Source organism: Marmota flaviventris, chromosome 10 (genome assembly GCF_047511675.1).
Source record: "Marmota flaviventris isolate mMarFla1 chromosome 10, mMarFla1.hap1, whole genome shotgun sequence".
NCBI lineage: Eukaryota > Metazoa > Chordata > Mammalia > Rodentia > Sciuridae > Marmota > Marmota flaviventris.
In genome coordinates this window covers 102840429-102862736 of record NC_092507.1, presented here as the reverse complement: position 1 = coordinate 102862736, position 22308 = coordinate 102840429, and the positions used below count along the sequence as shown (strand labels likewise).

At 38.2% G+C, this 22308-nt stretch overlaps 1 protein-coding gene across 1 annotated transcript; it reads right to left on the bottom strand.

The window, feature by feature from the left end:
* Positions 1-6877: 6877 nt before the first annotated feature.
* LOC114096693 (ciliary microtubule-associated protein 3-like) lies at positions 6878-14662 on the bottom strand. Its single transcript, XM_071618638.1, has 6 exons — positions 14596-14662; positions 14270-14409; positions 13181-13279; positions 12319-12446; positions 10152-10269; positions 6878-9140 (listed from the first exon to the last, which is right to left on the bottom strand). The coding sequence occupies exons 1-6, from the start codon at positions 14660-14662 to the stop codon at positions 9093-9095; spliced, it is 600 nt and encodes a 199-aa protein (XP_071474739.1). The 3' UTR covers positions 6878-9092.
* Positions 14663-22308: the final 7646 nt, after the last annotated feature.

Sequence of the window (22308 nt, the reverse complement as noted above, 5' to 3'; positions counted from 1 at the left end):
TGAAAGATGTCTAAGTACTGGGTAAGTTCTAAGCCTCAGGTATCCTTAACATTCCAATTTGGTTTCCTATAGATACTTTTCTGACTCTTACCATTATGATTTCAGAAGACCTTGGCTCTTCTGTGCCGGGTTTCTGTTCTGGAGACCAAAAGGCTTAGGGGTCACTCCAGTTAAACTGGGCTAATTGGGCTGCATGAAATAACCACACAAGAAACACAAATGCCTTTTTCTTTGGGGTTGCTGTGACGGCTCCTCTGACCTTAAGGGTCTGCAGGAAGAGAGAGCTTGAGAGCACACGGTGACCCCTTTTATTGAGGAGAAGTTATTTAAATGAGGCAAGGGGTCAGGTTTCAGGGGGCTGAGTCTATCTTCATGATGTCCACTGTCAGCAGGTTGACTGATACCTGGGTAGGCCACACCCAAGGGCATAATAAGAGAAGGGGACACACACAAGGCACTTACATGGAAGATTCTATCCTAAACAAGGCAAGGGGTTATACTACAAAGGAACAGGTGAGCATAGCTCACACCCATGCAGGAGACACAGACCCTTGCACCCAAGAAGGGTGGGGAAACCTCTGCCACATTTCTGCAACTGAGTGCCTCAGCACCCAGCCAGGGAGTGTGACTCAGTCACATGTAAGGTTGGCCTCCCACATATTCCCCCTTTCTATATATATATATATATATTAATATATATATTCTAATATATATATTAGAATATATATAGAATATCTCTCTCTCTCTCTCTCTCTCTCTCTCTCTCTCTCTCTCTCTCTCTATATATATATATATATATATATATATATATATATATATAAAGAATACAACTGGGAAATTCTATCTTTCAGTCACTTGACTCTTGGTCCAAGGTCATCACGATCTGCTATTGAAACACAAAAAGAATTAGTAGAAAACATATCATCTTCACCACACAATTAGTAGAAAACATATCATCTTCATAACACAATCAACATAGTAATCCGGAATATTATTTCTTTGCCAAACACTCATCAGAAGATTTTTAATCTTTTCCCAATTTTATTGGGATGCATTATGTTTGGCTATAGTAACAGACATTTTCATTGCCATGGTATTTAGGCCTCTCCATAAACCATAGAGCAAAGGGATCACTCACATTATCTATTTGTCTCTCTATAAACCATAGAGCAAAGGGTCACTCACATTTTTATTACATTGTCTTCTAGAACATCATTACTTAGTTCTCATCCTTCCATCAACAACTTATCTGACCATGAAGGATTTTGGAAGTAATTTAAGTCAAACATTAAGAAAATCCATACATTGTAAGTTTTAAGACATAGCCACAAAGGCTGCAATTGAATAAGCAAGGAATAATATTTAAAGTAGTCACTTCAGGGATTATGAGACCAGCAGTTTGCCTAGGTCTGGTTAATTGACATACACCTGTTTTAAAGCCTGAATATTAACTTTTGCATATTATAGTTCTGAAATATTAGCTGGCAATAACTAATGATGCAATAAGTTGTATTCTTACAGGCTACAGGGTATTTATCATTTTTTTCTTAACTCTCACATTTAATGAGTTAATTAGGTCTGTCAGAAATATAAATACTCTTGGAAAAATCTATTTTAATAATCTTTGCAACAATTGTCCATATAGGTAAATGTAGTCTTAGTCACTAAAGTCCAGCATAATTGGCTGGCTTGGGTTTTTTTTATCTGCTGTCTCGCATATGTTTCTGTCACTGGTGTGGTCAATTTGTTGCTCGGCTACTTTGGCTACCTCAGTCACGGGAGCTGAGGTGACAAACCTCAAGTCAATGTTCAGTAGCTCAGTTTCGTTTTGGAATGCACACAAGTGGGCGTGCCTGTCAATCATTCATAAGCAAGATAATATCCATAAGCCAATCATCTTCTGCCTAATGTAATCACACTGTGAGGAAACTCTAAATGCTCGTAGCTGTTAGTTGCAACTGAAGGCTATTCTAACATTTCCTCCCCTTTATTAAATTTATTGTCAAAGGAGAACCCTGATGATAGAAGAAAGGAAAAGGGAAAAGCATAGGAAAAAAAAGAGTAGAAAAAAACAAGAAAGAGAAAAGCATCCAGACATGGCCCATTTTTGTAGCTGCAGTTGTTTCCTGCTGTGGTGAGCAGGCAGTCTCTGTTGACTAGGCCTGTCATTCACTTGGGTTCTGATCTGAGCTGGATGTGGGGAGCAAAGCAGTCATGGGGCAGGAGACCTCTCTCAGAAGGGGAGAAGAATTAGGCCTTTGCACAGTTGGGGGGGGGGGTGAGATTCTGTGCCTCACCTCTGTTGGCCCCCAAGTTTTCTCCTGATGGCCCCTCTGCAACTGTGCCTGTCTTAGGTTGTCCCTCCCTTGAGGAATGTTACCCATTATTGACTGATCAGCCATCCTCCGGGGCCAAACAGGGTGATGTGGAGTGTGCAAGGCATTGTCCCCAAGAGGGCTCTCTGTCTCCTTGGTAGATAATGCCCCTGTGGCCTTCACACCAGCATTTACCTTAAGATCAGCAAACTCAGGTTTCTTCTCCGTGGAGGGCCCAGCTCACAGCACTGGGCTGGTGAGGCTGTGTTCAGGAAGGAAGGAGAAAGGCCATAGACAGACAAACAGTAATATTGTGACAAAGCCAAGAGACACAGATAGATGAAGAGGAGAGCAGTGCTAAGACTCGATCCCTCATAGAGAACTGGCTCTTGGTGTTACTTATATCCATAGCCGCCATCCATATGGATGCAGAAGAATCCGTTATTTCAACAGACAGCCTTTTACCATAGAATCAATATATAGGTATAACTGACCATTACTGTCAGGACAATTAATCTAGTTTCATGGGTAGACTTTCCAGTCCACAAAGCAAGACACATTAAAGGTGGACCTGGGAAATGGGTCCATAGAAGTCTTTTCATAATTTTTATTTACCTGACAAGCTCGTGAAGCTGCATGGCTATAAACTCTGTAGCTGGAAATTGACCTTCCTGGGCCAGGTTTCTCAGTCATTATCATGATGACTGGTTTAAACTCTCCTTTGATATCTGACTTAATTTACTGAATCATGTTCAGTAACATTAAGACTCTCAATATTACAATTTAAGAAAAAACTTTAAAATATTTGTAAAATCTAGTGTGTGTCTCTGGGGCCCTGTATTCGCCCTTTTCTTTATTTAATAAAATTGAGTAAAGGTTTGGCGTCGGTCATAGTATCATTAGTTTAAGTTATAGATAATAGTCCAAGTATTTAAATGATAAGAATAGATTTACTTTTTATTGATTATTATAATTTTCCAGTATAGACTAGTCGATCCATCCTAACAATTTAGAAAGAACCCTCAATCTCTTTGAAAGAAGGTCTCAAAATATCTCTATATTTTAGAATATTATCCCTTAAATAGGTATCTCTTAATTGCATTTAAAAAAGTATGATTAAGGTTATTTTTTAGTGTAGGGAGCATTTTATAAATCTTAACATATTTTCATAGATAATAGGTCCAGTCAGAGAACTTACATAATATCAATGAACTTTTAAAGTTTGTAACCTTTATTGTTTAAAATTAACAAATGACTTTAATTTGGAGAACCTCAGTTCTAATAAAATATATATTTTTTAATTTTTATAATTATTTAGTAAACAAATATGTAAAAAGTAACAGTATCTTAGTGTCTAGAATCAATCAAATTTAATCTTAAAGGACAATTGTCAAAATTGGGATCTAAGTTAGCAGTTTAATATACTTAATGTTTAATCAACAATGTGAATTTATTTACCAAAATTAATCTTTGTCTTAAGCAGCAAGAATTATTAGGCAATAAAGATCGTTTTTTAAGGAAATAAACTTAACATTTTAATAGGTGCTTATCATGTCAAAATATGGACAAAATCTTAGCTCACATCAGTATAGTTAAATTAGGAAAATAGCCTGAAATATCCTTGAATTAATCAGTTAAAATTTTTATAGTCAGTCCAGTATATATAAATATCTTTTTAAATTGTTCTAACTTTTTACATCATCTGTTTAGATAATAATATAAAAATCTTTTTATTTAGGAAAATATTTTTATCATTAAAATCTAGAATATAAAGACCTTGTTTTACCCAAGGATGATTTTTTTCTTCTTTTCAGCATCCAATGTGTGTTTTCTATTTGTTGAAGCATCTTTTTCTTTTAGAATTTTTTTCTGGTTATACTTTGGAACAATTTCTGAAAAACTTAGAATTTATAAACAAATTATTGTACTTTGATAACAAATATCAATGAAAATATAGTTAAAATCCTTAGATATTTTGTAGACATAATTATAATTTTTTATTATCTTATGAGTTTGAACAATAACTTTGAGAATTAGAAACTACTTGAAGATTGTATTTTCACTTAAAAGCAAATTTATAGTAAATATATTTATCTCAAATATCTGTAACTGAAAAGGCAGAGTATCCGAAAAATGTACATATAAAACATAAATTATGGGTTTTCTGTTGAAAAAAAACAATTAGACAAATATATATTAACTAAACAATTAGACATGTGCTAATTATTTTATAGATTAACAAATATAGGTTATCTGAATACCTAGAAAATATATATATTAAGAATAAGGACATGGGCTGGGGATGTGGCTCAAGCGGTAGGGCGCTTACCTGGCATGCGTGCGGCCCAGGTTCTATCCTCAGCACCACATACAAACAAAGATGTTGTGTCCACTGAAAACTAAATATTAAAAATTCTCTCTCTCTCTCTTAAAAAAAAAAAGAATAAGGACATAACTTATAATTGTATTAACTTTATGTAACTATGTGGTTCTTATAATACTTGGATCCATTTTAATTTATTTTTACCTAGGAGTGCACTCTTTTATGTAACGTCACTTGATGTAACTGAAATAAGATTTTTGTGTATACATATTTATTTCTTATAGTCAGGAATGAGAATAAGGATTTTTTGGTCATCACAGGAACATTGCCGGCTTTGTTCCTGTGGCGAGCAAATGCATCCTCATAACCTCCAAAATTAAAGTTAAATATAAAGAAGCATGTTTGATATCTCTTATTATTAGAACATTATTTAGTAACACAACTATAAGAAAAGTCAGGTTATTTAACTCAGAACTAACTTAAATTTAGGGCTGCAACATAGAAACCTGTGGAATTAAATTTTGTCTGAAAAAGATATCTTTTGTTAGCATTTACAAGTAGGCATTCTTAAAAATACAGGCTCCAGCAGCTCCCATAGCAATCTGAATCAGCAAGTACAGGTTAGTGGCTAGAAGGCGGGACTAGAAGTCCTGTCTGAGTGACTGTGGAAGAACCAATCGGAAGCCTGCGAAAGTGCGGGAGGTGGGACCAGGAAGCCCGCTCCTCTGGCCAGGTACCACATGGTTACCATGGTGACGCAAACAACATGGAGTCTGCTGCCCATTGTTGGGTCAAAAGTTTTCTGAGTTTTCCTAGCCGATTGTATTTCGTTTGATTTTGTCTGCATTTTTCCCCGCCTGGCCAAGATCCTACTAGGGTAGCAGCTTGCTTTGTCTCTGCGACCTGCAGTTGCAGAGCATGTACTCCTGCATCCTGCACTTTTTTTTGTGGCTCATGGGTGCTCCAAAATTTTTTAGCGGCAGATGCCAGTGTTACCATCAGATTTTAAGCTAGTCTGTGTTCAGCATTAAGGTCAAGTCATTTAAGGGTTAAGAGCACTGCTGGCCGCTGGGGCTAGGACCCCATAGCAAGCAGCAAGCTCAAGTCTCATCCCCAGCGACTGAGTCACAGCCATTCTGATTCATAGAACAATCATGTAGCAAAGAAGTCAGTACAAACTTTCTGAGTATTGACAAAAACAATAGAAGACTGAAATTTATTTCTTTCCAGGTAAACATCACAACATTTTCTCTCCCTTTTTCTCATTCTCCTAGTGCAAACTTCTAGAACATAAGGGCTAAAAAATCTTTTTTTTTTTTTTTTAAAAAAGCATTTTTTTTAATATTTATTTTTTAGGTGTAGATGGACATAACACAATGCCTTTATTTTTATGTGGTGCTGAGGATTGAACTTGGGTCCTGCCCGTGCTAGGCGAGCATTACCGCTGAGCCACAATCCCAGCCCCCCCAAAATATTTTATAAAGATTTATAAAAACAATTTTAAAAAATCCACAAAAGCACTCTTTCCATGGAGAGGACTCAACTCAACAACACAGCCCATTAATCATCTGAATTTAGAGTCTCTAGAATTATACCCCAATATTAAAATTTTCCTTTTGTCTAATTCACTTACTTTCTACAATTCAGCCCACAATACTCTGCAATCCTAAGCATGCTTAACTTCTGGAGAGAACTTTCAACTTCATTAAACTTTTAATATTTAAATTGGAGTCCCCTTAAGAGCCAGCATTTGTCGCTTTTGTCCTGGCAGCTTAGACACAGACCTTTCTGCCCACCTTGGACACCAATTGCCAGGTTTCTGTTCTTGTGACTAAAAGGCTCAGGGGTCACTCCAGTTAAACTGGGCTAATTGGGCTGCTTTAAATAACCACACAAGAGACACAAATACCTTTTTCTTTGGGGTCGCTGTGACAGCTCCTCTGACCTTAAGGTTCCGCAGGAAGAGAGAGAGCGAGAGCACGCACTGACCCCTTTTATTTATTTATTTATTTATTTATTTATTAGCTACACATGACAATACAATGATCTTGACAATTCATACATTTGAATCAAATGGGGTATAATTTCTCATTTTTCTGATTGTACAGGTTGCAGAATCACATTGATCATACAGTCACCTATATACATACAGCCATAATAATGTCTATTTTATTCTGTTGCCCTTCCTATCCCCCCTGCCCCTCCCCTCCCCTCTCTCTACCCAATGTAATGTGACACACTTCTTTTTTTTTTCCCTCCTCACAACATCATACATGTATTCTGTATAACGATGAGGGTCTCCTTCCATCTTCTGTGCAATTCCCCTTCTCCCTCCTTTTCCCTCCCACCTCACTTCCTTATTTAGTGGTAATCTTCTTCTCATGCTCTTCCTCCCTATCCCATCTTGAGTCACCCCCCTTATATCAGAGAAGACATTCAGCATTTGTTTTTTAGGGAGTGGCTAACTTCACTTAGTGTAATCTGCTCTAATGCCATCCATTTCCCTGCAAATGCCATGATCTTGTTACTTTTTAGGGTATAAATGCCACATTTTTCTTATACATTCATCTATTGAAGAGCATCTAGGTTGGTTCCACAGTCTAGCTATTGTGAATTATGCTGCTATAAACATTGATGAGACTATGTCCCTATAGTATGCTCTTTTTAGGTCTTTTGGGTATAGTCCGAGAAGGGGAATAGCTATTGAGGAGAAGTTATTTAAATGAGGCAAGGGGTCAGGTTTCAGGGGGCTGAGTCTATCTTCATGATGTCCACTGTCAGCAGGTTGACTGACACCTGGGTAGGCCACACCCAATGGCACAATAAGAGAAGGGGACACACATAAGGCACTTCCATGGAAGATTATATCCTAAACAGGGCAAGGGGTTATATTACAAAGGAACAGGTGAGCATAGCTCCACCCATGGGGCTGTAGCAAGACACACCCATACATGAGACACCAATCCTGGGACCCAAGAAGGGTGGGGAAAGATCTGCCACATTTCTGCAACTGAGTGCCTCAGCACCCAGCCAGGGAGTGTGACTAAGTCACCTGTAAGGTTGGTCTCCCACACTTCTGGAATTAGTCTTATCCAAGGTCATTCATCCAGGAGGTTTTTGTCTATCCTTTTCTCCAGCTAACCCTTGCTGTGGGGTGGCTCTCAGGGTTGTAGTGGGCTGGAACTTTTCGGTGGCCACTATCAGCTTCTCACTCTTTGAAATCCAGACCCTTTCAGAGTTTTGGGGATAATTACTAAGAGGTCTAAGTGGGTACAAAAGGACCTACACATTAAAAAATAAGCTAGAAATCTGGGTGTATGGTGGCACACATCTGTAATCCCAGTGACTTGGGAGGGCTGAGGCAGGAAGATTGCAAGTTCAAGGCCAGCCTCAGCAACTTTGTGAGAACTTGTCTCAAAATAAAAACAAAAAGGGCGGGGGATGTAGCTCACTGGTAAAGTGTCCATAGGTTCAATCCCCAGCACTGTACACTGCAGAAAAATAAAAGATAAAATAGGCCACACTTAAGGCCAATCATGAAAAAATTACATTCTTGAGAGTTAATGTTGAAAATTAAGAAGGCTATCTACCAGACCAGAGTGTCTGGGTAAGTACTTTATACATGGCTGCTGCTTTGTGATCTTTATACCCTTGGGCTAGCTATAAGGTTCCAGAGGTCATTCAGACTGAAGGGCAGTCAACCTGGGGAGGTCTCAGACTTCTGGCCAGCCTCAAGGAACTAGGGGCATCAAGTTTCAACACTTCAACTTTCTCAACACAAACTTGAAAAGTTACTTTCACTGTATAATCAACTTAGTGTAAGTTGAATCCCAATATGTTCTAGTGCCTAACACTGACTGACATGGAGTCATGACCTCAATATATATGTTGACTAGCAGATTAAATAGATGATGTAGTCGGAGGGGGGAATTTTTGGTTCTCTGTGTTTTATGTTAGTCTGGGAAAGGCAACCAACTCAGGGCCTTCCAACTCCATACTAAAGTTTGAAAGAGCTCTTAAATCAGGAATGTTTTAACCCACTTTTAAGCATCCTCCATGTCTAGCAAGCCCACATCCCATCCAAAATCTTAATACATGTAGGCCAACAGCTATATATTACCAGAGCTAGTTGTAGAACATATAAGGCTGGTCCCTGGGAATTGTGAGTAAAGGGCAAGGGCCCAAGAGTATTTCACTCAAATGAGACCATCCACCTGAACACCCACCAGGAACCCCCAGATCATAAACCAGCAGCAGGAGACAGAACACTTGGAACCAGTTATTATGCTCACAAATCTCAGTTGTGAGCCCCTTAACACGTTCTGGATCCGGGGCTGAAAGACATGAGGGCCATGGTGATGTAGACCAAGAGCAGGTCTGTCCTCTATTCTGAAGAGTCTGTGATCAGGAGAAGCATGTGAAGGAAGTGATCACTTCTCAATCGTAAAACAGGCTTAAGTAAGCAACTCGGTTCCGATGCTTTCTAAATTCTTTGTGGACAGCTGCAATGAAAGACAATGTTCTAATGAGAATCCTCTGCCTTCCTGTGTCTGTGTGTGGCACTGGGAATTGAACCCAGGACCTTGCATGCAAAATAGAAGCATACATTCTAGCTGTGCGGCCCAGGTAAACCCCAGTTTCTAGTAATCCAGCCTTAGTCATTTTTTTCAACATTTGTGCACATCTACATTTATCATCTCACTATGATAAAAAAAAAAGTTGCTTGGCTTCTTGAAGACACAGATTATATGTCTAATTCTTGAATGTTACCTATATGCCTTAGCACAATTGTATTAATATGTTAGGCATTTAGTAAATATTTGTGGAATTAATCCTAAATTCCACTAGGAAAGAAGTATATTTCAAGAAGTATGATAGCTAGCATGGACAAAAGCCTTTGTTATCATTACTGTGTTAAATGCTTTTATACATTCTCTCCATTATTAATCTTTACAACCATATCAGATCAACTCTGTTGTTATTTCATTTTAAAGGTAGGAAAAACAGATGCTTAGAAAAGTTCAAGGACTTGCCTAAGATCACATAGCAAGTCTACACAGGAGCTGGTATTTGAACTCAGGCAGTATTATCCCCAGAGTCTGTGCTCTTAACCAGAGTGCTCTATAACCCTCCAATCATTTAACACTCAACTTTATGTCAGAAAGAGCACTGCATTAGGAGTCAAAAGATCTGGATTCCAGTTGTAGGACCTGTATGAATCAATCTTCCTGGGTTCCAGTATCATCCATTGTCTTAAAGGGATATTTAACCTACTCCAAAAGATGACTTGAGGAACAAATAAGATAACATGACTTTAAATCAGTCCTATACACTGTTAAAAATCTAATGAAACTATGTAACTCTCTCAAAAGGATCCTCATATTTCTATGCACACAAAATTGTGCATATAATTTCAGGGGACCATGAACTTCATTTACAAGCTTCTGGTTACTAACCCTTGATATATATGAACATATTGGACAGAGCGATCTACAGAAATCCAATCTTATTACCTCAGCTTTTAGAGTTCTTTTCTGTAGACTTGGAACCTGAGCCCAGTCTGGAGATCCAAATTTCATTGGCCAAGTAATTTTTGGAAGTGGTTTCTTCTCTGGGTTGTATGCACCAGGGCTAGAAATAAAAAAATACATACATCATGTCTAATGAGTCAGTGGCATAGGACGAACTCCACTAGTAGGTAGCATGGCCATCACTGAAGTAGGTTTAACCTCTTGGGAGAAGGCATGGACTGATTAACTTTTTAATGCTGGGCAAGCGTGGGTTCTTTTGCTTGTTAATGTATTTCTTATTAGCTAAGGTAATATTTCTACAATTCAGTGTTCTGAGCCGGGACACCAGAAGATCTCAAAAGAGGTGTTGATAGAAGAGATCCATGATAATGGTAAATTAGTTCTTTGATTTGAAGCTGGTGGTTAAAATGCTGAAACAATCTATCTGCAATCTAGGGATATCAAAGCAGAACCAATTAAATTTCTTGGCCATGGATTATTTTAGAATTGCCTTGGTTCCTCAAACTTTGTCTTTTGAAAACTACACTGAGATTTCTTCTCGCTCTAGTCAGAATGGCAATTATCAAGAATACAAGTAATAATAAATATTGGCGAGGATGTGGGGGGAAAGGTACACTCATACATTGCTGGTGGCACTGAAAGTTGGAAAGCAGTATGGAGATTTCTCAGAAAACTTGGAATGGAACACCATTCGACCCAGTTATCCCACTCATGGCATATACCTCAAAGACTTAAAATCAGCATAATATAGTGACATGGACTCATCAATGTTTATAGCAGCTCACTTCACAATAACTAAGCTATGCAGCCAACCTAGATGCCCTTCACCGGATGAATGGATAAAGAAAATCTGGTATATATACATATGTAATATGTCTCAGCCATCAAGAAGAATGAACTTTTGTAACTCCATATCATGTACAACCACAAGAATGGGAAGTTATGCTCCATGTATCTATGATATGTCAAAATATATTCTACAGTTATGTATAACTGAAAAGAACAAATACAAAATTTAAAAAAAATTATCTTCGGGTGTTAATTCTACTGTAGTGGACATGGGGGTCAAGATTCAACACTTCAACTTTCTTAACACAAACTTGAAAAAGTTACTTTCACTGTATGATCTTTGGACTTCTCATCAGTAAAAGAAAGACCCTGACCCTTTGCTGTGCAATTTCATACATTCCCAGTCGTTTCCGAACACTTTAAGAATAAGCCCCTTGACCCCCAAAGTCCTCTCTACTCTACCTGCCCCTCCCTCTCTTCTCTTCCTTCTTGCTCACTGCCCTCTCGCCATAGGAGCCTTCTTCTTCTTTCCCTCACACCAAGTTCTTTCCCAATTTACAGCCATTGTACTTCCGACCTCTTCTGCCTGGAGTGCTCTGTCTCCAGATCTTCCCAGGGCTGGCTCAATCTTGTCACTCAAAAATCAGATCAAGTGGATGTGCTCAGAGCGTCCTTTCTTAACCACCCACTGCCTTCACATCATGGTCCTGTTTAAAGTTTCCTCATAACACCTTTCCCGGTCACTCTACTTCCTGGTTTGTCCACAACAGCCCCAATTCATGGTTGCTTCCCTTTCACTCTCAGAAGTGTCACAGTTGGACAGATAAATTACATGGTCACCATCTTTACTACTATTGGTATTTCCTTGTGTATTTACTTCTCATCTATTTGAACTCTAGAGTCCAAGCTCAGAGCCTCGTGAGGTGGGTTTACTGCAAGAACTCTGCAACCTACAAAGTACAACCAACAAAGTAGCCAGGTGTCATGGCACAGATCTGTCCTATCAGGGACTCAGGAGGCTGAGGCAGGAGGACTGCGGGTCTGAGGACAGCCTAGGTGACTTAGTGAAATTCTGTCTCAAAATAAAAAAGTAAATGGGGCTCCAGTACTGGGAAAACAAAACAAACAAAAATAAACAAACAAACGAACCCAAACTCTTTGGTATATTAGTAAATATTGACTAATGAATAACTGTGATTTTGCAATTACACAAGGCCAGAGACCTAGGAGTTAAGAGGGTAAATCTTTAAAGTTGGGTGGTTTTATATTTAGTGGGATGGTTTTGTTATAATCACTGATTTATGGACTTCTTTTCCTATTGCTTATTGATGAACTATACTAGAGAAAAGAGGAGACATACCCAGGGAAATTGTCTTTTGAATAGCTCTGAGATCGAGGCATCAAGGCATTAAATGGAACAAAACTTTGCTTTGTTTTTTCCTTCCAATTCTCTACTCTCTGGTACTTGCCTGGGTGCAGTGTCGATTCCTATTACCAAGAAAAAAATTCAATGTGTTAAAAGGAGACATACCTACATACAAATGCTTCCGTTTCAAAAAGTCTCAACTGTCCTTTTCCTATTTATAAATCAGCTATGGTTCAGCCATTTCAAGATATACAAATAGGCTTATGTGGATAGAAAACCAACCTATAGATGTGAGTCTGTCATGCTGGATGTATAGGTTATAGTAATAAACCTAGGATGAGCAGAGAACCAAGACAACTTTTGCAGTCACTATGCCCATGGTCTGGACCACTGAGAAATTTTGAGAGCCAGTGTCCCTTGAGTTTCCATGGAAGTAAACATCCAATCATAGATTAGGATCCTTGGTCCAAGGATGTAGCTCAGTGGTGGTGTACTTGCCTAGTGAGTCCCTGGATTCCATCCCCACCCACTGAGAGAGAGAGAGAGAGAGAGAGAGAGAGAGAGAGAGAGAGAAAGAGAGAGAGAGATTGATTAGGATCCTTTACTAAAAATCCAGACTTAAAATCCAATCTCACAAAAGGATAGAAAAGTTGGAACCTGTTTTTTTAACTGACAGGATAATATGATATATATAAATGTATTTTGACCTCATGCATCTCAGCACTAAAATCCTTTGTTGGGACTGTTTTCTCAGTGAACTGTTTTTGCTCTTCCCAATATACACACATTTCTGCAAAGCTAATGCCCAAACATTTCATGCAGTCATATGGATCATCATAAAATCCCAGCATTTTACCTTGTTGACTGGCTTAAACCTCATAGCTGTTCTGGCTCCAAGAGTATATCCTTTTGTACTGGTTGGAATCTTGGTTAAGTTGTATGCCAAGCCATAGGACTTCAAGTAGTAATATATGAATAAAAAGAGAGAAGGAGTAAAGAAAAACATCAATACCACAGTGAATAGCCTTCATCTGAACTACTCTGTAAGACATTGCTCTTTCTCTCTTGACTCCTTCAAGGTCAATACCACACAATAATCACATAAATAATACATGTAATTTTGCAAGGGGTTGTGTCGTAGTTTAGATGTGAGATGTCCCCCAAAAGCTCATGTATGAGACAATGCAAGAAAGTTGAGAGGTGAAATGATTTTATTCCAACATCTTTGAGCTGATTAATCAGCGCTTAAATTCCCCTCCCCAGCATAGAGATTAACTTGTGATAACTCTAGGCAGATAGGGTGTGCCTAGAGGAAGTGGGTCCCTGGGATGTGCTTTGGGGTTCATGTTATGTTCTTATGAGCAGAGCTTTCTCTCTGCTTCCTGACCCTCATGTTCTGAGCTGCTTTCTTGCACCAGATGTTCTGCCTCCCCTCAGGCCCCAAGGAATGAAGCTGGCCATCGATGGACTGAGACCTCTGAACCATGACCCCTGAAATAAACTTTTCCTCCTTAAAATTGTTCTTATCAAGTCTTTTGGTAGCAGCAAGGCAAAAGCTGATTAAAAGAGGGATGTGGTTGGACAGGTAGAATAAATGACATCTTTGTGCATTCTAATAAATTCCATCCTCTGAATCTCATAGGTCTGAACTTGTTCCAGTTGCACCTGGCAGCCTGAAGGTAGGCCCAGTGGGAAGGTGCTGGCCTTGTCTCAGAGCCTTTGAGGTGGGAATGGAGTGGGACCATATGGAGACAAGGCTTGCTTGCCTTGGGTGGAAACATGGTCCTTTACTCTCTGTATTGGCTGGGACAGCTGGTTGCCCACTGGGCACTTTCTCATGCTCTGACCCAGAAGATCAGAAAGCCTAGCGTTTGTTTTCCAGGGGACTTGGGTCTCCCTTCCACATCCAGAAAACAGATCCTTGTAAGGTAAAGTGAATACTCACATCTGTCATGTAACTTCCAGGCCCTGTATGAGGAAATCCCCTAAGAGGGAGAAAGTTGTTCCCCATCCGGTTTGAGGGATAGAAGTCAGGAAAGAGCCTCCTGGGTTGGCATGATCCAAAGGAGTTTTTATTGGGCCTCTCTGAAAATCAAGAAAGACAAACTCCAGGTTAGGGAAGGCACTGGATCTCTGCAAGCTGTTGGAGGAGAGGAGAGTCCACACAGGTAGAACAGAGGCCTGGGCCCCAAGGAGTTCTCACAAAAAACAGACCAAACTCCGCCTAGGGGCCAACTGCACTTCCCTCCCCTCCAGCCTTCCCAGCCTCACCAGCCTTTTCCTTCCCTGTGCTCTGGACTCCTCTGCATGCCTCCTCACCAGCTCTGCTGGAGCACATCTCCCACACTCCTGTAGCTCTGTGTACTGTGTAGTCAAGGGAACAGAGGCTCTTGCCTGGCCCCAGCTGGGGGAGTTGAGGGGAGGTGCAGGATCCTGGCTGCCAGCAAGTGGCAGTGCTGAGCAGGAGGTGAGAGTCCTCACCTCTGGGCAGAGAACCCAGAGGGCAGTGAGTTCAGCAGCTGGGCCAGGGGTAGGAGGTCTGTTAGACGCCCAGCTGGAGGGGCTGAGTGCGCAAGGGGGGTGGCAAAGGGTTTGGAAACCACCAGGAGGAATGCACTGCTGAAGAGGTAGAGAGGGGGTTCAGTACCTGAAGTCTGAACTTCAAGGATGGAAGGAAGTTCAAGGTTGGGGTAGGAGGGTGGGCAGGGGCGTGCCCGGGGGAGTTGAGCTGAGATATAGTTCCTTGCCAGGTCCCTCTTAGGCCCTTTTTCCTATTTTCAGCCCTTTCCAATCAGGTTGCCCCTCCTACCTTCCTGGGGTGGGAGGAGAGGAGGAGGTTGGGGATCCTGTGAAGTGAGGTGGGGTGGAGAAGATGGAGACCAGCATGAGTCTTTTTTTAAAGACTGGTGGCTTTGAGTGGAACAGTTAGAGTGCAGTGGAATCATAGAAATGCTTAATATTTTTTTAAAAATCTTGGGCATTCCTTTAATTTGAAACCCCCTTTGCTTATCTCTAAATTGGGACTGATATTACCTTTTTGTAGGGATACTGAAAGGATTAAGGTGATAGGATCAAAACAATGCATTGCCTGGTACTTTGTAGTTGATCACACAAGAGGTGGTCATTACTGAAGATAATGTCCATCTAGCTTATGAGCACACCATCCATCCTAACCCAAGAAAAAACTCAGTCTGTTTGTTGTTGACTTCTTTATCTTGTCTTGGATATTAACACTAACTTGTTTCAGTGGATTTTAAGTTGGCCTTAGGAGTTATCCAGGTGTGGGAGGTAACAGGAGACATAATGTAACCAGTTCATACTGCCCTTTGGCCCCTTAAGGATGACCTGGGATCCACACACACTCTGGGTTAGCAGTATCTTCATTAATTTATAATCTATAAAATTCTGAATTTTATAGATCTAATAAAGGTTCCCCCCCAAAGTGATACCTAAAGTATATTTTGGAAAATTGTGGAAGCACTAATTTATGGTTTGCATTTAAAATATTTTTTTTAAGTTTTAAATAGGCAAAAAATAATTCTGCATATTTATGGATTACCATGTGATGTTTCAGTACATTTTTACATAGTGTAATATGCAAATCAGAATAAGCATATCTTTGGCCTCAAACATTTATCATCTCTTTGTAATTAGAACAGTCAAAATCCTTTCTTTCAACCATGATATCCACCTTTAATCCTAGCAGTGGGAGGCTGAAGCAGGAAGACTGTGAGTTCAGATCCAGCCTCAGCAACTTAGTGAGGCCCTAAACAACTTAACAAGACCCTATCTCTCTGGGTATGTGGCTCAGTGGTTGAATGCTCCTGGGTTCAATCCCTGGTACAAAAAAAAAAAAAAAAAAAAAAACATTTCTTCCAGTTGGAGAAAGAATTTTTGTTTAAGAATTATCAAGGTCAAGGAGCTAAACATCCTGCAATGCACAGTCTAGTTATATATATGAATTGTTTCATATACCATATAACATTTAAAATGTCCTGCTGGTCTCTACAAAACCTTTGGGAAGTACTTATATATATTAGTACACAATTTTTTCAAGAGATAATATAGAGAGACCAGTAATATAGAAAATTGTTAGGAGGAGCCAAGCTTAAAAGGAATAAAGATAGAATCTCAAAGCCGTTGTTCAGTTTACTCCAAGCATTCTGCTACTCAAATTATGATTATGGCAATACCAATGGTAAATAGAATGTAAAGAGATGTTTATATTGATTTTATAATTTTCACTTTCATTAATATTTTAAGTAATATTAACATTTCTAGGTTCTCAGTGTTTCTTAAAAGTAGTGTTTTCATTATTAATGACAGGAGACATAAAGTATTCTGAAGATATATATGGTAACCAATTTCTACATTGATAGACTGATCTACTTCAGACTAATGTCCTAGCCAAGAAAACCTGGGTAGAAAAGCTGGACAATATAAATAAACATGTTTCAAGTTATCAGAGATATTAAGGAAGAAAAAAATGCAGGGCCTAAATCAAAAACCATATCAAACTTCATTGAGGGGTGAGTCCAACAGTTGGTGTGTTGCTCTCTCTGGACATTTGCTAATTAAAAAGCTGGCTGAGAAGTAGAGTACTTGAGCAGAGCTTTGGACAGACGGTTTGAGACTTGGGAAAAAAAATCAGGCTGGCTATGGAGAGGGGGAGATTGGAAAACACCCTAGAATTCTAGTTAGAACTCTAAAGAGATAAACCCTGGAAATGAGAGTAAACAAGAAATAGATGAGCTCTCAAAAGCCTCTGAAATCCAGCTTTGCATCAAATCAATTCCCAATTGCACTAAAATAATTTGCTTCTCCCCTTATTGCATGCAAGAGACAGAAGTAAATCATCTTTGAAGATAATAACATTGAGACCATGAACTGATATTTTTCCATGCACAATGTTTGACTTTCAATACAGAATAACTGCTCATACTAAAATAAATCAGTAAGAGTAGTAGAAATAGACCCCAAGGAAATTCAAATTCCATTAAATGTGGAATTTAAAATAAACCATGCTTGGCTTGAGATTTTGGAGACAGCAACAGGACTAGTCACATGGCAAACATTTGGAAGCAAAAGAAAACAAGGAAATGTGTGACCATGAAGTAAATGCAAGGCTTCTGAGGTAAGAGGAATTCTGAGGTATTAGGAAAGAGAATTTCCTCATTAATTTCCTATTCATGTTGTCAATATGGGCTCACCTACATCCAGATTGATGCCAAATTTATCAGTTGTTCATTAGAGCCAATCTGAGCACAGTGCAAGGATGGACTGTCTATGCACCTTGTTTGTCCCCTGTATAACCCACTGAGTAATGACAAAATTGAGAAGTTAATGCAGAATTTTAGGTATTGCTAAGGAGTATCAAGGATCCAATGTTTGCATGATAAGTATTCACAAAGTAACTTCTATGTAGGTGACTACTTAGTACTGAGGAATACAGAAGACAAAGTTCTATTTTGTGGCGGCTTTTGATGAAGACCTTAAGGTTAAGCAGGTTCCATCAGGTACATTTCTAATTATAGTTAGAGCATTAAGAAAATGCCAGATATTTTATGGGGACTCTGTCATAGTTTTATGAGACTGCCTACTGCTTTCCTCATTTGAATATTTCTGAGGCCAGCATAAGAATTATTATTCCAGGGAATCACTTGCTTTGTTGCATAAGTCTAAGAATAAGAATGTGAATAAGTAGATGTAAATTTTGGTATAATATTTTCTTTCTTTTTTTTTCAAATACTTATTTTTTAGTTTTCGGTGGACACAAGATCTTTGTTTGTATGTGGTGCTGAGGATCGAACCCGGGCCGCACACATGCCAGGCGAGCGCACTACCGCTTGAGCCACATCCCCAGCCCTTGGTATAATATTTTCAATAGATTGTCTCATTAAAAAATTTATTGAGGGGCTGGGATTGTGGCTCAGCGGTAGAACGCTCGCTTAGCATGGGTGGGACATGGGTTCCATCCTCAGCACCACATGAAAATAAAGGCATTGTGTTGTGTCCATCTACACCTAAAAAATATAATAAATATGTTTTTAAAATTTATTGAGTTAAACAATAATCAGTCCAGCCCAGAGTACAAAAAAATGATTATATGATATGTAGTCAAGAAATTAAGTGACAAGAGGAGAATTTTAGAAGCAACAAGAAAGGAAAAACTGTAGAAATAAAAAAAATTACCATCAATGAAAGAAAGTAGGAATTCAATGCATGAGTTTAATAGCAGATTAGAAAAACTGAACAAGCGAATGAATGAAATGGAAAATGGGTCAGAAGAAAGTATCTACACTTAAGCTTGGAGAAGCAAAAGGGTAAAAAATACATACAATATTGTAAGAGAAAGTACAATGATAGTACAATGAAAAACAATGAAATGTTTGGATACATTTTTATTTGGAGTTCCACAAGGGATGGAGACAGAGAGTGTGGTAGATGCAAGAGTTGAAGAGATAATGGCAGATAATGAAATTGAATGAATTTCAGCAAATATAGACCTTTATGAAGGTGACAATAAATACATGATGAAAAAATCATTAAAACCAAATGTCAAGAGTGAACTATTAATTGAGCAGCAGTCCCAGCTACTCAAGAGGCTGAGGCAGGAACTGATGAAAAAATTGAACCAAATGTTGCAACCTCAAGTAAAACAAATAAAAAGCAAACCGCATCGTCATATCATAGTACAGCCAAAAAAACTAAAGAGAAAACTTTGAGGGCTGGGGTTGTGGCTCAGTGGTAGAGCACTTGCATAGTATGTGCAGGACACTGTTCAATTCTCAGCACCAATAAAAAAAATAGAGATATTGTGTCCATCTACAGCTAAAAATATAAAAAAAAAAAAAAAGAAAAGAAAACCTTGAAAGCAGATACAAAAGGTATGTTACTTTCAAAGAAGCAAAAGTAAGCCTAATAACTGACTTTTTTGGACAGGAACAACAGAATCCAGGAGACAATGGAATCGTGTCTTTAAGTGCTGAGATAAACAAACAAAAAAAAGAATGGAATACACTAGTGTAACTCCACATCATGCACAACCACAAGAATGGGAAGTTATACTCCATAAATATATAATATGTCAAAATACATACTACTGTCATGTGTAACTGAAAAGAACAAATTTAAAAAGAGAGGGAGAATGGAATACAAATTCCATAAGAAAATTAATAAAAAGTGAATGTAGGGCTGGGGTTGTAGCTCAGAGATAGAGTACTTGCCTCGCATGTGTGAGGCTGGGTTCCATTCTCAGCACCACATTAAAAAAATAAATAGATAAAATAAAGGTATTATGTTCATCCTCAACCGAAAGGAAAAAAAAGTGAACGTATGTCTACTAGTATCAGACAAAATAAAGCAAGAGGCATTGATAAAGATAAAAGAGATTTTTAAGTTAATGAAAAGTCAACACCCCTAGAACCTGTAACATTTGAAAATGTCTATGCATCCATCTCACAACATACCCTCAGAATCTATAAAGAAAAATTGACGGAATACAATGAAAATGAGATCATTCTACACTCATAACAGAGGATTTGAATACACTACTCTCAGTAATTGATAATGTGAGCAGACAGAAACTATCAGTAAGTACGTGAAAGGTTTGATCAACACTACTGTCAAACTTGACTGAATTGACACAGCTTTGATAACTGAAGAATGCATATTATTTTTAAGTCCTTGGAAACATTTATCAAAACTGCCCAAGGGCTGGGTTACAAATATTTAACAAATTTCAGTAAGTATAGACCTTCATGAAGGTGAAGATAAATATATAATGACAAAAAAATCATTAAAATCAAAAGTCAAGTGTGGACTATTACTTGAGTAGTCCCAGCTACTCAAGAGGCAGAGGCAGGAGGATCACTTGACTTCAGGAGTTTGAGGCCAGCCTGGGTAACATAGTGAGACCCCCAAATCAAAGAAGGTAAACAAACAAACAAATCCCAAAGTTGGTTCTATAAGAACACAAATAGATGGGAACTGAAATTGAGCCAACAAGGTTATGGGTAGTTATGAATATGTCATAATGAGCCCCACTATTATGTATAACTATGATATATAGATAAAAGCATTTTAAAAATAACACAAATAGAATTGATAAATCATTGGTAATAATGTTTAGGGAGAAAATAAGAGAAAGCACAAAATTCCAATATAAGAAAGGACAAGGGAGACATTTTTACTGATTTTATAAACATTAAAAATTGACATTTTTAAATCGATGGAAATGATAAAATATTTAACAATTTTAAAAACAGATAAAATTGATATATTTTCAGGAAATTATCATGTCCAAGCTAAGAAATAGAATTTATGACTTAAGACTTTCTCACAAAGAAAATCATAAAATTAAAGGGCCTTGCCAGACTTCTTATTTAACTGACTTTTTTGGACAGGAACAACAGAATCCAGGAGACAATGGAATAGTGTCTTTAAGTGCTGAGATAAACAAAGAATGGAATACACTAGTGTAACTCCACATCACGCACAACCATGTTAGAGTCTGTAAACAAGTCAGGATGGCTCCTGGCATTTTGCCAGGGGAATGTTAGAGTCTGTAAACAAGTCTGGATGGTGCCTGGCAAAATGCCAGAGGGAGTGGTTTGTGAAGTGACACCAGGGAGCCATTAAGTGTGGAGATTCCTTATTGGTTGACTGATGTATCTAGTTTATGCTAATTAGATAAGCTGTGTGGAATGTATAAATACTGCTCCTGTCCTGCAATAAACGGCTCCCATTCCTGCTGTATCAACGTACACAAGTTGTTCGTCACCCCCCGGTTATTTTGCTGCAGCTGGACTGCGGCACAACCACAAGAATAGGAAGTTATACTCCATAAATATATAATATGTTAAAATACATACTACTGTCATGTGTAACTGAAAAGAACATTTTTTTAAAAAAAGAATGGAATACAAATTCCATAAGTACAAACTAGTAAATAAATAAATAAAGAGAGATGCCATAACCACTTTATTATGTAAGACTAGAAAAATAAGGGATATTACAAGAAACAAGAATCTGTCTTATGATATAAAGGGAAAAAATCCTAAACAAAATTTAGCAAACTAAATACAGGTTGTAATTTCAAGATGAAGTTGTATTTAAAGCAGGAATAGAAGGTTGATATAACATTTGAAAATAAAATTAATATAATTTCCTATACCAACAAAGAAAAAAGGGATTATCTCAATGGATTAAAAAAGCCTACAATATCCACTCATAATTTAAAAAATGCATCTCTTAGTGAACTAGGAATATCTTCCTGCCCCTAATAAATATTATCTATGAAAAACTTATGCAGAATATGCTTAATGACGAAAAGCGGAAAAATTTTCTGAGATTGAAGTCAAGAGAAGGATGGCCACTATCTCTATAAAATAACCCATTGAATAAAACAGGAATAAACAAGTCCATGCTAATATTTTAAAAAATAAGAAGGGAAATTACATACAGAGCTAATAATTAAGAAATATAATTAGCTAATCATTTCGAAGCTAATATATTGGTTGTTGGGACAAAAAGAAGTTATGGAGAGCTACCAAGGTAGCTGAGTAGGGATGTAATGAGGGACATTACTGTGTCATTGGTGTAATATAGGGACATTTTCTGTGATAGCTTTTTTGATGTGTTGAGCTAGCTAGGCTAATTATTCAAACACTGATCCAGGTCTTACTGTGAAGAGATTTCTGTGTACATAATCAAGTAACTTCGTTACTTGACTTTAAGGATATTACTTTGTATACAATCTGGATGGCATGATTTCAACAATAGGAAGGCTTTCAAACTAGTGCTGAAGAGACAGCAGAGGTGGAGAAGAATAGGTTCCACCCTTGACTACAATTTTAGCCTGTGGAGGGACTCAGCCTACCCTTGGTCTTCCCTTTCTGGTTGCCTGCCTGGATTTTGGATTGATTCAGCCAGGCCCCACAATCTGATCCTTCTACTGATAGTTCTTTAAGATAGGAAGGAAAA

What these genes read in the sequence shown, in the direction of transcription:
- LOC114096693 (XM_071618638.1), bottom strand. Translation starts at nt 14,662, where the DNA reads ATGTGCTCCAGCAGAGCTGGTGAGGAGGCATGCAGAGGAGTCCAGAGC. An exon ending in CTGGAAGTTACATGACAGAT is followed by an intron (nt 13,280 to 14,269) that starts GTGAGTATTCAC and finishes TACTACTTGAAG; the next exon opens with TCCTATGGCTTGGCATACAA. An exon ending in GGTTTAAGCCAGTCAACAAG is followed by an intron (nt 12,447 to 13,180) that starts GTAAAATGCTGG and finishes TCTTGGTAATAG; the next exon opens with GAATCGACACTGCACCCAGG.